We start from the raw sequence: 15,381 nt of genomic DNA, 5'->3' as shown, positions 1-15,381 counted from the left end.
ACCGACAGCTCGACTAAGTTCTACCCATCATGGGATGTCCAAATAGCATTAGGCCTCCATCTCCCCCCATGCCATCACTGGTCAATTGAGCATGGAACACAATGAGGGGACCATCAGCATCATCTACGTCCCGGGAGAGTGCCGCATTGAATTTGGTGGCCTCACTGCGGAGATAGAGAAGAGGATGCTCACTTTATTGTCCTCCATCAGTCACACTGTTCAGTGTCCTTGGCTCTCTCACTGCTCTGCCCCCCACACCGCTCTCTCACAGTGATTTAGTGTCGGTCTGAGACTGACTCCCTTCATAGTACACTACTATCGACCATGACCCATAGGTCTCTGGTCAAAAGTAGTGCGTTGTATCAGGAATAGTGTGCCATTTGGGACGTAGCCATATGGTGCCGGTCTGGGAGACCTGCAAGCCAGCTAGTAGCCTAACAGAAGTTCTGCCTATCTGTCCACACTGCAGCGAGCTGAGGCTATAGTAGTGGAGTGACTTCTCACACTACATACCTGGCACTCTAATAGGACAGGGTTTAGCCCCGAGATGAACCCTAGCACACAGCTCTAATCTATTACACCCCCACATCCACACGCCTCCAGGCCACCAGAGAGAAACCACAACTCCATACTGAGTGGCTCTTAGCCCTCTTTATTTACCTTTTTCAATCTCTTTCTCTTCCTCTCTCTTTTTTCATAGTATTATTTCTATATACCCCTCTCTCTCTCTGATTGACTTTCTTTTCCCTCTCTTTGATACAAAAAACTAAAACACCACACACACACACACACATGTACACACACACACACTTTCAAAGCGTGATGAAGGTATTGTTCTGCGTTGGGCCACCTGTTAATCCTGCTGATCTGTGGCATCTTCTTTGCCTTCCTCCATGGGTGCCTTGCACACCAGGGCCCAAAATAACTCCACTAACCTCCTGGTATAATATCCAGCTCAAACCACAGATGTTTGTTGTAAGACTGTTCTCTCCATTTCAGCACGGTATGTGCTCTATCTGATAGTGTTACACTGTATCCAGACAGGAAGTCTGCATTCAAATGAACAGAATAAATGCAAATTAGATTTTCATAACTTTGGGGTTTAGTTCGCTTTGTACTTTCAAAGGACTTTAATCTTCATTGAATAAATATTGAAACGCTCACTGGAAACCATTGATTCTTAAGTGCCCAATGGGTGGCACTGTGTCCACTTGTATCTAATACTTCCACTTACTTCAGCTTTTGTTTGACAAGCAGAAATCCAGGCTCAAACGTTTCACTACTCCACTGAAGACGTTGCAGCTGTCTTTGCACTTAGCTCTCCTCAAACATCATCTGACCATTACCTTTTTCAGAGTCCAGTAATAACTCATCAGGACCAAAGGAGCGGTAATGGTTTAGAGGCTCTCCGATGATTTAATGTTCATACAGCCCACTAATGGCATTTGTGATAGAGAAATGAGACTGCTGACAGTGTCTGGCTTTGGCAAAATTAAGTGTTAAATTGATGACTACAGACCGGGTTGAAAAGGTCCACTAGACTAGCTGAACACTGACAATGGTTCTGACTTTGAAAAGTAAAATTGTTAGAGAGGCCAAGTTGGGGAGGAATAATTACAGTTTGTCCTTCAATACTGCTGTATGACTGTTAATTTTGCTTTGTGTTTTGCGATTGGAAATTGTGTTCCTTTTTTTTTTTGCATTGTAGCTAAATGCATCTCTCTTTGGTGACATATTGTTATAGTGTACATTTGGAATATGTGATAATATTAAATGAGATAAACTAGCACCTCACATTTATTTGTGACCATGGACCCTGTACCGTATTTATCTGCTCCAAATATAAATCATATACAGTGCCTTTTAAAAGTATTCATCCCCCTTGGCTTTATTCCTATTTTGTTGCATTACAACCTGTAATTTAAATGGAATTTTATTTGGATTTCACATAATGGACATACACAAAATAATTCAAATTGGAGAAGTGAAATGAAAAGAATAACATGTTTTAAAAAAAATTGAAAGTGGTGCGTGCATATGTATTCACCTCACCCCCTTTGCTATCAAACCCCAAAATACGATCTGGTGCAACAAATTACTTTCAGAAGTTACATAATTTGTTAAATAAAGTCCACCTGTGTGCAATCTAAGTCTCACATGATCTGTCACATGATCTCAGCATATATAGACCTGTTTTGAAAGCACCCAGAGTCTGCAACACCACTAAGCAAGGGGCACCACCAAGCAAGCGGCACCATGAAGACCAAGGAGCTCTCCAAACAGGTAATGGACAAAGTTGTGGAGAAGTACAGATTAGGGTTGGGTTATAAAAAAATATCAGAAACTTTAAACAGCCAAAGGAGCACAAATAAATCCACGATTAAAAAAATGGAAAGAAAATGGCACCACAACAAACCTGCCAAGAGAGGGCCGCCCACCAAAACTTACAGACCGGGCAAGGAGGGCATTAATCAGAGAGGCAACAAAGAGAACAAATACAGTGCCTTGCGAAAGTATTCGGCCCCCTTGAACTTTGCGACCTTCTGCCACATTTCAGGCTTCAAACATAAAGATATAAAACTGTATTTTTTTGTGAAGAATCAACAACAAGTGGGACACAATCATGAAGTGGAACGACATTTATTGGATATTTCAAACTTTTTTAACAAATCAAAAACTGAAAAATTGGGCGTGCAAAATTATTCAGCCCCTTTACTTTCAGTGCAGCAAACTCTCTCCAGAAGTTCAGTGAGGATCTCTGAATGATCCAATGTTGACCTAAATGACTAATGATGATAAATACAATCCACCTGTGTGTAATCAAGTCTCCGTATAAATGCACCTGCACTGTGATAGTCTCAGAGGTCCGTTAAAAGCGCAGAGAGCATCATGAAGAACAAGGAACACACCAGGCAGGTCCGAGATACTGTTGTGAAGAAGTTTAAAGCCGGATTTGGATACAAAAAGATTTCCCAAGCTTTAAACATCCCAAGGAGCACTGTGTAAGCGATAATATTGAAATGGAAGGAGTATCAGACCACTGCAAATCTACCAAGACCTGGCCGTCCCTCTAAACTTTCAGCTCATACAAGGAGAAGACTGATCAGAGATGCAGCCAAGAGGCCCATGATCACTCTGGATGAACTGCAGAGATCTACAGCTGAGGTGGGAGACTCTGTCCATAGGACAACAATCAGTCGTATATTGCACAAATCTGGCCTTTATGGAAGATTGGCAAGAAGAAAGCCATTTCTTAAAGATATCCATAAAAAGTGTTGTTTAAAGTTTGCCACAAGCCACCTGGGAGACACACCAAACATGTGGAAGAAGGTGCTCTGGTCAGATGAAACCAAAATTTAACTTTTTGGCAACAATGCAAAACGTTATGTTTGGCGTAAAAGCAACACAGCTGAACACACCATCCCCACTGTCAAACATGGTGATGGCAGCATCATGGTTTGGGCCTGCTTTTCTTCAGCAGGGACAGGGAAGATGGTTAAAATTGATGGGAAGATGGATGGAGCCAAATACAGGACCATTCTGGAAGAAAACCTGATGGAGTCTGCAAAAGACCTGAGACTGGGACGGAGATTTGTCTTCCAACAAGACAATGATCCAAAACATAAAGCAAAATCTACAATGGAATGGTTCAAAAATAAACATATCCAGGTGTTAGAATGGCCAAGTCAAAGTCCAGACCTGAATCCAATCGAGAATCTGTGGAAAGAACTGAAAACTGCTGTTCACAAATGCTCTCCATCCAACCTCACTGAGCTCGAGCTGTTTTGCAAGGAGGAATGGGAAAAAATGTCAGTCTCTCGATGTGCAAAACTGATAGAGACATACCCCAAGCGACTTACAGCTGTAATCAATTTTTCAGTTTTTGATTTGTTAAAAAAGTTTGAAATATCCAATAAATGTCGTTCCACTTCATGATTGTGTCCCACTTGTTGTTGATTCTTCACAAAAAAATACAGTTTTATATCTTTGTTTGAAGCCTGAAATGTGGCAAAAGGTCGCAAAGTTCAAGGGGGCCGAATACTTTCGCAAGGCACAGTATCTCTGATCTCTGAAGGAGCTGCAAAGCTCTGTCCATTGGACCACTTTAAGCCATACACTCCATAGAGCTTGGCTTACGAAAGAGTGGCCAGAAAAAAGCCATTGCTTCAAGAAAAAATGAGCAAACACATTTGGTGTTCGCCAAAAGGTATGTGGCAGACTCCCCAAACATATGGAAGAAGGTACTCTGGTCAGATGAGACTAAAATTGAGCTTTATGGCCATCAAGGAAGCCGCTACGTCTGGCGCAAACCCAACACCTCTCTTTACCCCGAGACCAGCATCTCCACAGTGAAGCATGGTGGTGGCAGCATCATGCTGTTGAGATGTTTTTCATCAGCAGGGACTGGGAAATTGGTCAGAATTGAAGGAAAGATGGACGGCGCTAAATACAGGGAAATTCTTGAGGGAAACCTGTTTTAGTCTTCCAGAGATTTGAGACTGGTACGGAGGTTCACATTCCAGCAGGACATTGACCCTAAGCATACTGTTAAAGCAACACTCGAGTGCTTTAAGGGGAAACATTTAAATGTCTTGGAATGGCCTAGTCAAAGCCCAGACCTCAATCCAATTGAGAATCTGTGGTATGACCTAAAGATTGTTGTACAACAGCGGAACCCATCCAACTTGAAGGAGCTGGAGAAGTTTTGCCTTGTAGAATGGGAAAAAATCACAGTGGCTAGATGTGCCAAGCTTATAGTGACATACCCCAAGAGACTTGCAGCTGTAATTCATGCAAAAGGTGGCTCTACAAAGTATTGACTTTGGGGGGTGAATAGTTATGCACACTCAAGTTCAGTTTTTCTGTCTTATTTCTTATTTGTTTCACAATAAAAAATATTTTGAATATTCAAAGTAGTAGGAACGTTGTGTAAATCAAACCACCCAAACATCTATTTTAATTCCAGGTTGTAAGGCAACAAAATAGGAAAAATGCCAAGGGGGTGAATACTGTCGAAAGCCACTGTACAGTATATCACACATTTCGTTTCATTGAATTTTATTAGCTTGGTATTCGTCTCATCATGCTGTACTTCTGGTTGGCATGCGAGATAAAGTCTTTCTAAATAAGAGACAAAATTAATCCTGTACAGTATTTAAATGGATCCCCTGGACAGGAGCCAACAAGGGTTATGCCAAACATTTTGCCACTAAACAATATCATTACTTTAGGCTTAGTGCATATCAGCAGCCCAGTCACTTTTTAAAGGAATCTTTTAGAGGAAGTGAATAAGCAGACAAATCCACCACAAACACATTTTTTCTGACTAAAAGCCTCTTACAAGCACAAGCCCCGGATCTACTGTATGGGCAATTAGTTATCTCCCTCTGTTGTTCATTCTCAGTTTGGGCAAGTGTGTAACTTTGTTTGTATGTGTGTGTGCATGTGCGTGCGTGTGTCACAGGATGTGTGTGATTGTGCTCATGCATATTCAGGCGCGTGTGTGTGTCTCTCAGCATGTGAATGTGCATGCCTCCCTTGGTAGGACTGACGATTCCTCTACAGTGACCTCTGTCTATTGTCTCTGGTAATCTTTTCTTCTGCAAAGGGGATGACTAACCCCCAATGTGTACGTCCCCACCCTCCAAGCCTCGCTCTGCATGTTTCTGTATGGGCAGACTAGGCACCAGATGATTATCCCCTGAAGCCATTACCATGCCTGACCTCTTATCGTTCAACAAACCTGAGTAGGGGTCTGCCAAACTGTGCAGAGCTGCTGCTGCTTCCCCCTGCCCTCACCTCCTCTCACCACTGATGCTCAATGCAGGGGCGAGGAGAGAGCACAGAGATCAAGATAGAGAGAGGGAGTAGACAGAGAGAGAGCAAGAGATTCAAATAGGGGCCTGTTTGCACACACCACTCTAGAGACGGGCAGCGATCCATTCTAAGGCTGTCTGTAGGCGGCTCAGCATTCTGAGAACACGGTCAAGAACTCATAATGACTCCATCTCCAACCTCCTATCTTTCCCCTTTTCACACCCATCTACTCATACCCCACTGCGTCCTAGACATGGGTCGAAGAACATGTTGTTTAGAAAACTACGCTGTGGGGGGATCCAGTGTGAGTGGCTCAACGATCTTCCCCATGGACAAAGGCTTTGTGCAGTCACCTCCCAGCGAGGGGAATACATCACACTGTTCCATTGTTGTGATGGCACCATATCAAACACAGGAGGTAAAAAACAATAAAGGAGCGAAAGGATTGAAAGGCATCCCTGGCCCATCCATCTGCAGTATTTACGATGTAAACAAATAAATGTCCTCATTTACATCATAATCATAATCTGGGCCTGTCTTCTTTTCTAATCCATTGTTCACAACTGGAGAAGGTCAGATTTGATGAACTATAGCTATGATCCACTCGGAAGCAGACCATATGTATAAACACACACAAACGTACATACATACAAGCACACAAGCATAAGCGCAGCCAAGCACACATGGCACAGAATCCAAATATGTATTCTCTACAACCATATTTTCCTGCATAGTTCTAAGGATAAACGGAGTATATTCATATGCATTTGTGGGAGGATGGACATTTTTTTTTCCAACCAGAGAAACAATTGAAGAGTGTGTGATTCCCCAAAGTATCGTATTCAGTCACTTTTTCATACATCCCCTGAAAGGCACAGAAACAGAACAGAAGAACCAATTAATGATACCATTTTGTCATGTCTGCACCGGTTTAGCTACTTTTATGCTTTTGAACTTGATTCAAAAATCTGTATTTTCCCCACTAATAAGTTTTGAACAGAACTTTTTGGATATATTGTCCTTCAAACTATTGGCCTCAAAAGGTGCATTTTCACATTTATACATAAACAACCACTATTGTGCTACAAGGGAAATGCCTCTGAAATACTACAACAGGAGAGCTTCTGTGAAAATGCACAGTGCTCACACAAGAGCTTTGCCTGAAAATGTAGCAACTGCACATTTTAGTTCTTGAAAGCACCTGGTTGGGTGGCGTTGACGAATCTTGTTATATTTAACTCTGACACAAAGGTAGAAGATTTATGTAATTATTCTCTCTTTCGCTCATTCATGCATCATACATCTTTTTTAATCAAGGGAGGGAAACCATCTTTCCAGGAAAAACCTAAATAATCTATCTGAGCCATTAATATCCAACAGCTATCTTGAAAAGTAATGGATGCATCCCTATGTGACACCCTACTCCCCATAGGGCTCTGCTTAAAAGTAGTGCGATGTGTACGGAATAGAGTGACATTTGGAACTCAGCCAATGTCTACTTCTGACATTCATCTTTTTCTCCTTTGCATTTTGAAGATATCCTCAAACATGTCGGCGTTGTATTATGCAAAGTTATCTTTTCTCTGGCAGTTTTACTCTGTTTCCCGTGTTATACCACTCACCGCGCTGCCAACAAATAGCATTTAAAATCACTACTGGGGTTTTAACTGCCTCAAACACCACCACCTAAAACTTGCCAGAGGGGAACTCAAGAGTACTGTGCATAGGGAATGCATGTGAGTCAGTGTAAGTTGGAAGTGGGAACATGTGCAGAAATTGATGGCTCTAAGCAAGTTCTTGTTTGTTTTGACGGGGGCTAATATAAGCCGAGTCAATGTGTACAAAAGTAAAATCAGGTTCAGTATCCAAAAGGTATTTGCCTATTCTGGCAGGTCAACATGCCTTGAGCATATTTATTCATTTTGCAAAGTGACCATATGACATTTTACATGAATCTTTCCATGGCAGGTTGAGAATATTTATAGCAGTGGCACTTAAGATTTAATCTCAGAGCAACTGTCCGTACAGTAATGAACAACACCACAGCAATAAACTACCAGCAAATACTGTAGAAATGAATCTGTGAGTCTGTTTCCCTAATGGCACCATATCCCCAACAGAATACACTATTTTTAATCAGGGCCCAATATATAAGGATTACGGTGCCATTTCAGACAGAACAGGCTACACATTAGTCTGTAATTTTTTTTATTTTTTAAAGCTAGTCATATAGGTTCCATTTACCAATACAGACTAATGGGCATATATATATACATGTTTAGATTTAATTCACAGCAACGACAAAACAACTTTACAATAATAGTACTATATGAACATCTTAGCCAAACACCTGGTACCATTTCTACAAAGCTTCAAATGACTAGTCAGCAGTATTGCTGACCTCATGAAAACATATGGGACCATTAATCCATGATATTGTCCTTAACAATGTCCTAATAAAGGCATTATGTGGGTAGACTGTATAGCCAATCCCCTAGAGCAGGGCTCTCCAACCCTCTTCCTGGAGATCTATCGTCCTGTAGGTTTTCACTCTGACCCTTATCTAGCCCATTTGATTCTAATAATTAGCAGATTGATATGCTTAACCAGGTTAGTTACAACTGGGGTTGGAGCGAAAACCTATAGGATAGCTCTCCACGAACAGGGTTGGAGACCCATGTCATAGAGGCCTGATACTAAAAAGCTTATGCAACTGAAGCAGTGGAGGCTGGTGAGAGGAGGACAGCTCATAATAATAGCTGAAATGGAATGAATGGTACGATATCAATATGGACAATTGTCACGCCCTGACCTGAGTATTCTTTGTTTTCTTGATTGTTTTGGTTAGGTCAGGGTGTGACATGGGTGATGTATGTGTTTTTTTTACTGTCTATGGGTTTTTGTAGGTTTATGGGGTTGTTTACCATCTAGGTGTTTATATATGTCTATGGTTGCATAGATTGTTTCTCAATTAGAGGCAGGTGTTCATCGTTGTCTCTGATTGGGAACCATATTTAGGCAGCCATCTTCTTTGGGTATTTCGTGGGTTATTGTCTATGTCTAGTTGCCTGTGTCTGCACTTTGTATGATAGCTTCACGTTAATTTTGTTATTTAGTATAGTTTTAGTGTCTATCTTTATTAAAAGTATAATGTATTCACATCACGCTGCGCCTTGGTCTTCTCACTACGACGAACGTGACATAGTAACCCACCATAAAAGGACCAAGCAGCGTGATTGGGAGGAACAGCGCTAAATGGAGAAATGGACCCGGGAGAAGGACGAATGGGTAACAACCTGGGAGGAGATTGAGAGTTGGTCGGTCGATCCAGGGAGAGTGCCAGAGCCTGCATGGGATTCTTTGGAACAGTGCGAGGGATACAGGAGAATGGAGGAGCGGCGAAGATATAAGTGTACACGGCTAGCACGGAAGCCCGAGAGGCAGCCCCAAGAAATGTTTTGGGGAGGAGGACATTGGAGGACATTGGCAAAGTCAGGTAGGAGACCTGAGCCAACTCCTCGTGCTTACCGTGGGGAGCGTGTAACTGGTCAGGCACTGTGTTATGCAGAGATGCGCACGGTGTCTCCTGTGCGCATTTCTAGCCCGGTGCGCTATATTCCAGCTCCTCGCATTGGTCAGGCTAGAATGAGCATCCTGCCAGGATGGGTTGTGTCAGCTTTACACTCCAGACCTCCAGTACGCCTCCACATCCCAGTAAATCCTGTGTCTGCTCCCCGCACTCGCCCTGAGGTGCGTGTCCCCAGCCCAGTACCACCAGTGCCAACACCACGCACCAGGCTTCCTGTGCGTCTCCAGAGTCCTGTACGCCCTGTTCCTCATCCCCGCACTCGCCCTGAGGTGCGTGTCTCCAGCCCGGTACCACCAGTGCCAACACCACGCACCAGGCCATCAGTGCGCCTCCAGGGTCCAGTACGCCCTGTTCCTCCTCCCCGCACTCGCCCTGAGGTGCGTGTCCTCGGGCCCAGTACCACCAGTCCCGGCACCACGCACCAGGCCTATAGTGCGCCTCGGCAGTCCAGAGCGTCCGGCAACAGTACCCAGTCCAGAGCGTCCGGCAACAGGACCTAGTCCAGAGCGTCCGGCTACAGTCTCCAGTCCAGAGCGTCCGGCTACAGTCTCCAGTCCAGAGCGTCCGGCTACAGTCCCCAGTCCAGAGCGTCCGGCTACAGTACCCAGTCCAGAGCGTCCTACGACGGGCCGCAGAGCGGAACCTCCTACGACGGGCCGCAAACCTGAACCTCCCACGACGGGCCGCAGACCGGAACCTCCCACGACGGGCCGCAGACCGGAACCTCCCACGACGGGCCGCAGACCGGAACCTCCCACGACGGGCCGCAGACCGGAACCTCCCACGACGGGCCGCAGATCGGAATCTCCCACGATGGGCTGCAGACCGGAACCTCCTACGACGGGCCGCAGACCGGAACCTCCTACGACGGGCCGCAGTCCGGAACCTACCACGACGGGCCGCAGTCCGGAACCTACCACGACGGGCCGCAGTCCGGAACCTACCACGACGGGCCGCAGTCCGGAACCTACCACGACGGGTCGCAGTCCGGAGTCTACCACGACGGGTCGTAGTCCAGAACCTACCACGACGAGTCGCAGTCCGGAACCTACCACGACGGGTCGCAGTCCGGATCCGCCAGAGTCTCCCTCCTGTCTGGAGCCGCCAGAGCTGTCAGCCAGCCAGGAGCCGCCAGAGCAGTCAGCCAGCCAGAGCCGTCAGCCAGCCAGGAGACACCAGAGCCGTCAGCCAGCCAGGAGCTGCCGATGTCGCCTGTCACGCCGGCGATGCTGGAATCTCCCTCCTGTCAGGAGCTGCCAGAGCCGCTCCTCAGTCCGGTGACGCCCTCTACGATGATCTTCAGTCCGGGGCCCACTGAGAGGGTAGAGCGGGGTCCACGTCCTGCCGTCCACGTCCAGCCGCCGCCGTGAAAAAGGCCCACTCGGCCCTCCCCTTTTAGATTAGGTTTCGCAGTCGGAGTCCGCACCTTTCTGGGGGGGGTACTGTCACACCCTGACCTGAGTATTCTTTGTTGTTTTGGTTAGGTCAGGGTGTGACATGGGTGATGTATGTGTTTTTGTACTGTCTAGGGGTTTTTGTAGGTTTATGGGGTTGCTACCATCTAGGTGTTTACATATGTCTATGGTTGCCTAGACTGGTTCACAATTAGATGCAGGTGTTTATCGTTGTCTCTGATTGGGAACCATATTTAGGCAGCCATCTTCTTTGGGTATTTCGTGGGTTATTGTCTATGTTTAGTTGCCTGTGTCTGCACTTTGTATGATAGCTTCACGGTCGTTTTGTTATTTAGTATAGTTTGTTTAGTGTCTATCTTTATTAAAAGTATAATGTATTCACATCACGCTGCGCCTTGGTCTTCTCACTACGACGAACGTGACAACAATTGTGTGTATGACATTGTTCCAATCATTCTATTCCAGCCATTACTACTGTGAGAGCCCGTACTCCAATATAAAGTGCATCCAGATACCACGTGACCGATGAAGACGCTTACCCTTTTGAGAATAATGATTCCTTCCTGATTGTGTTCACTGGTGAGGATGTCAAACATGTTGTCGCCGTCCCCCGGTACGACGTTGTACTCTACTTCTGCGTTCTTCCCGATGTCCAAGTCATGAGCTTTTATCCTTCCCACAGCAAAACCCACTGCAGAGGACTCGGGGACTCTCAGGTGAAAGAAACCTTACAGACAAAAACAAATAAAGAGATTAATCTAGTCTAGTTCATTTTCAACTTCTGGCATTGTATTGGGCTTTTTTTCAGTGTGTCCTGAAATGGTTTGGAAGTGAGCAACAGGGCAACTGCATATGCTAATTGGCATTGTCATTATTTGTGCAAAGCAGCAAGGGAGAGTGAGAGAGAGAGAGACAAAGATAGAGAGAAAGATTAAGAGAAATTTAGAAAGAGAGGTACCGTAGATAGAGAGGTACTGTAGAGAGAGAGAGAGAGAGAGAGAGTAAGAAAGATAAAGAGAGAGCGTAGAACGACTGAGACAGCAGCAGTATCAAATATAAAAACACACAAGTAGAAATAAGAACACAAGAAAGTAAGAAGCTATATACAGGGTAAGTTCCAACATCATATTCAGAATGTGCAGGGATACTAGAGTGAAAGATACAGTGCATTTGGAAAATATTCAGATCCCTTGACTTAAAAATATACAGTGGCTTGCGAAAGTATTCACCCCCTTGACATTTTTCAGATAATCACATGGTATGGCTTTCACCGTAAAGCCGCCTTGAAATCTGACAGAGCGGTTGGATTAACAAGAAGTTAATCTTTAAGCCGATGTATAACACTTGTATTTTTATGAATGTTAATTTTTACTATTTCTCTGTTTTGAATTTGGCGTTCTGCAATTTCACCGGATGTTGTTGAGGTGGTTCGCTAGCGGAACACCTGCACCAGAGAGGTTAAACCACCCGAGCTTTGCTTCAGCAGAATGCTTAGGGTCATTGTCCTGCTGGAAGTTGAACCTCCTTCCGAGTCTTTAATCTCTTGAAGACTGAAACAGGTTTCCCTCAAGAATTTCCATGTATTTAGTGTCATCCATCATTCCTTCAATTCTGACAAGTTTCCCAGTCCCTGTCGATGAAAAGCATCCCCACAGCATGATGCTGCCACCACCATGCTTCACTGTGGGGGATGCTGTTCTCGGGGTGATGAGGGGTGTTGGGTTTGCTCCAAACACCAAACATGTTTGCTTATTTTTCTGGCCACTCTTCCGTAAAGCCCAGCTCGGTGGAGTAAATGGCTTTATAAAGTGGACCTCTGGACAGAAACTCAGTCTCTGCTATGGACCTTTGTAGCTCTTTCAGGGTTATCTTTGGTCTCTTTGTTGCCTCTCTGATTAATGCCCTCCTTTCCTGGTCTGTGAGTTTGTAATGGGCGGCCCTCTCTTGGCAGGTTTGTTGTGGTTCCATATTCTTACATAAAAAAATGGATTTGTGCTCCGTGGAATGTTCAAAGTTTCTGATATTTATTTATAACCCAACCCTAATCTGTACTTCACAACTTTGTCCCTGACCTGTTTGGAGAGCTCCTTGGTCTTCATGGTGCCGCTTGCATGACGGTGCCCCTTGCTTAGTGGTGTTACAGACTCTGGGGCCTTTCAGAACAGGGGCATATATACTGAGACCATTGCCAGATCATGTGACACTTAGATTGCACACAGGTGGACTTTATGTAACTAATTATATGACTTCTGAAGGTAATTTGTTGCACCAGATCTTATTTAGGAGCGTCAAAGCAAAGGGGGTGAACGCATATGCACACACCACTTTCCGTTTAATTAAATTTTTTGGGCATTGTATTGTTTTTGATTATCAATTTACACACAATACCCCATAATGACAAAGCAAAATCTGTTTATTTAGAAAGTATTCAGACCCTTTACTTAGTACTTTCTTGAAGAACTTTTGGAAGGGATTACAGCCTTGAGTATTCTTGGGTAAGACGCTAAAAGCTTGGCACACCTGTATTTGGGGGATTTCTCCCATTCTTATCTGCAGATGCTCTCATGCTCTGTCAGGTTGGATAGGGAGCGCTGTAGCTAATTTCAGGTCTCTCCAGAGATGTTCGATCAGGTTCAAGTCTGGGCTCTGGCTGGGACGCTCAAGAACATTCAGAGACTTGTCCCGAAGCCACTCCTGCATTGTCTTGGTCATGTTCTTAGGGTTGTTGTCCTTTTGCAAGGTGAGCCTTCACCCCAGTCTGAGTGCTCTGGAGCAGGTCATCAAGGATCTCTCTGTACTTTGCCCTGTTCATTTTTCCCTCGATCCTGACTAGTCTCCCAGTCCCTGCTGCTGAAAAACATCCCCACAGCATGATGCAGCACCCACCATGCTTCACCAAAGTGATTGAGCCAGGTTTCCTCCCGTCCTTTAGATGAAATTCCCCCGAGTGGGCTGTCATATGCCTTTTAAAATCCAAGCAGACTTCCGTCTGGCCACTTTACCATGTATGCCTGATCAGTGGAGTGCTGTTGAGATGGTTGTAATCTGAAAGGCAAATCTCCACAGAGGAAATCGGGAGCTCTGTCAGAGTGACCATCGGGTTCTTGGTCACCTCCCTGATGAAGGCCCTTCTCCCCCGATTGCTCAGTTTACCTCTGCGGCCAGCACTAGGAAGAGTCGTGGTGGTTCCAAACTTCTTCCATTTAAGAATGATGGAGACCACCGTGTTGTTGGGAACCTTCAATGCTGCAGAATTGTTTTGGTATCGTTCCCCAGATATGTGTATCGACAAAATCCTGTCCCGGAGCTCTACGGATAATTCCTTCGACCTCATGGCCTTATATAGACAGATGCAGTTGAAGTCGGAAGTTTAAATACACCTTAGCCAAATACATTTAAACTCAGTTTTTCACAATTCCTGACATTTAATCCTAGTAACAATTCCCTGTCTTAGGTCAGTTAGGATCACCACTTTATTTTGAGAATTGAAATATCAGAATAATCGTAGAGAGAATGATTTATTTCAGCTTTCATTTCTTTCATCACATCCCAGTGGGTCAGAAGTTTACATACACTCAATTAGTATATGGTAGCATTGCCTTGCAATTGTTTAACATGGGTCAAACATTTCAGGTAGCCTTCCACAAGCTTCCCACAATAAGTTTGGTGAATTTTGGCACATTACTCCTGACAGAGCTAGTGTAACGGAGTCAGGTTTGTAGGCCTACTTGTTCGCCCACAAATTTTCTATAGGATTGAGGTCAGGGCTTTGTGATGGCCACTTTCCTCCGAACATAACGATGGTCATTATGGCCACATGGGGACAAAGATCGTACTTTTTGGAGAAATGTCCTCTTGTCTGATGAAACAAAAATAGAACTGTTTGGCCATAATGACCCTCATTATGTTTAGAGGAAAAAGGGGGAGGCTTGCAAGCCAAATAACACCATCCCAACCGTGAAGCACGGGAGTGGCAGCATCATGTTGTGGTGCTGCTTTGCTGCAGGAGGGACTGGTGCACACACAAAATAAATGGCATCATGAGGCAGGAACATTATGTGGATATATTGAAGCAACATCTCAAGACATCAGTCAGGAAGTTAAAGCTTAGTCGCAAATGGGTCTTCCAAATGGACAATGACTCCAAGCATTCTTCCAAAGTTCTGGAAAAATTGCTTAAGGACAACAAAGTCAAGGTATTGGAGAAGCCATCACAAAGTCCTGACCTCAATTCCATAGAAAATGTGTGGGCAGAACTGAAAAAGCGTGTGCGAGCAAGGAGGCCTTACATTCCTGACTCAGTTACACCAGCTCTGTCAGGAGGAATGGGCCAACATTCACCCAACTTATTGTGGGAAGCGTGTGGAAGGCTACCTGAAACCTTTGACCCATGTTAAACGATTTAAAGGCAATGCTACCAAATACTAATTGAGTGTATGTAAACTTCTGACCCACTGGGAATGGGATGAAAGAAATAAAAGCTGAAATAAATCATTCCCTGCACTATTATTCTGACATTTCACGTTAAAAGAAAGTGTTGATCCTACCTGACCTAAGATA

The 15,381-nt window shown here is 44.6% G+C and overlaps 1 protein-coding gene across 1 annotated transcript in view; it reads right to left on the bottom strand.

Annotated features, from left to right (window-relative positions):
* The window catches only part of LOC110490017 (cadherin-12), a 198,102-nt gene that overhangs the window by 41,269 nt on the left and 141,452 nt on the right, over positions 1 to 15,381 (bottom strand). The window contains exon 6 of the mRNA XM_021563093.2: positions 11,361 to 11,548. Within this exon, the coding sequence (XP_021418768.1) occupies positions 11,361 to 11,548 (188 nt within the window). The remainder of the gene's footprint in view (positions 1 to 11,360; positions 11,549 to 15,381) is intronic.

The sequence above is a fragment of the Oncorhynchus mykiss genome, chromosome 15 (assembly GCF_013265735.2).
Source record: "Oncorhynchus mykiss isolate Arlee chromosome 15, USDA_OmykA_1.1, whole genome shotgun sequence".
Classification (NCBI taxonomy): Eukaryota; Metazoa; Chordata; class Actinopteri; order Salmoniformes; family Salmonidae; genus Oncorhynchus; species Oncorhynchus mykiss.
This window is presented reverse-complemented; position numbering and strand designations above follow the sequence as displayed.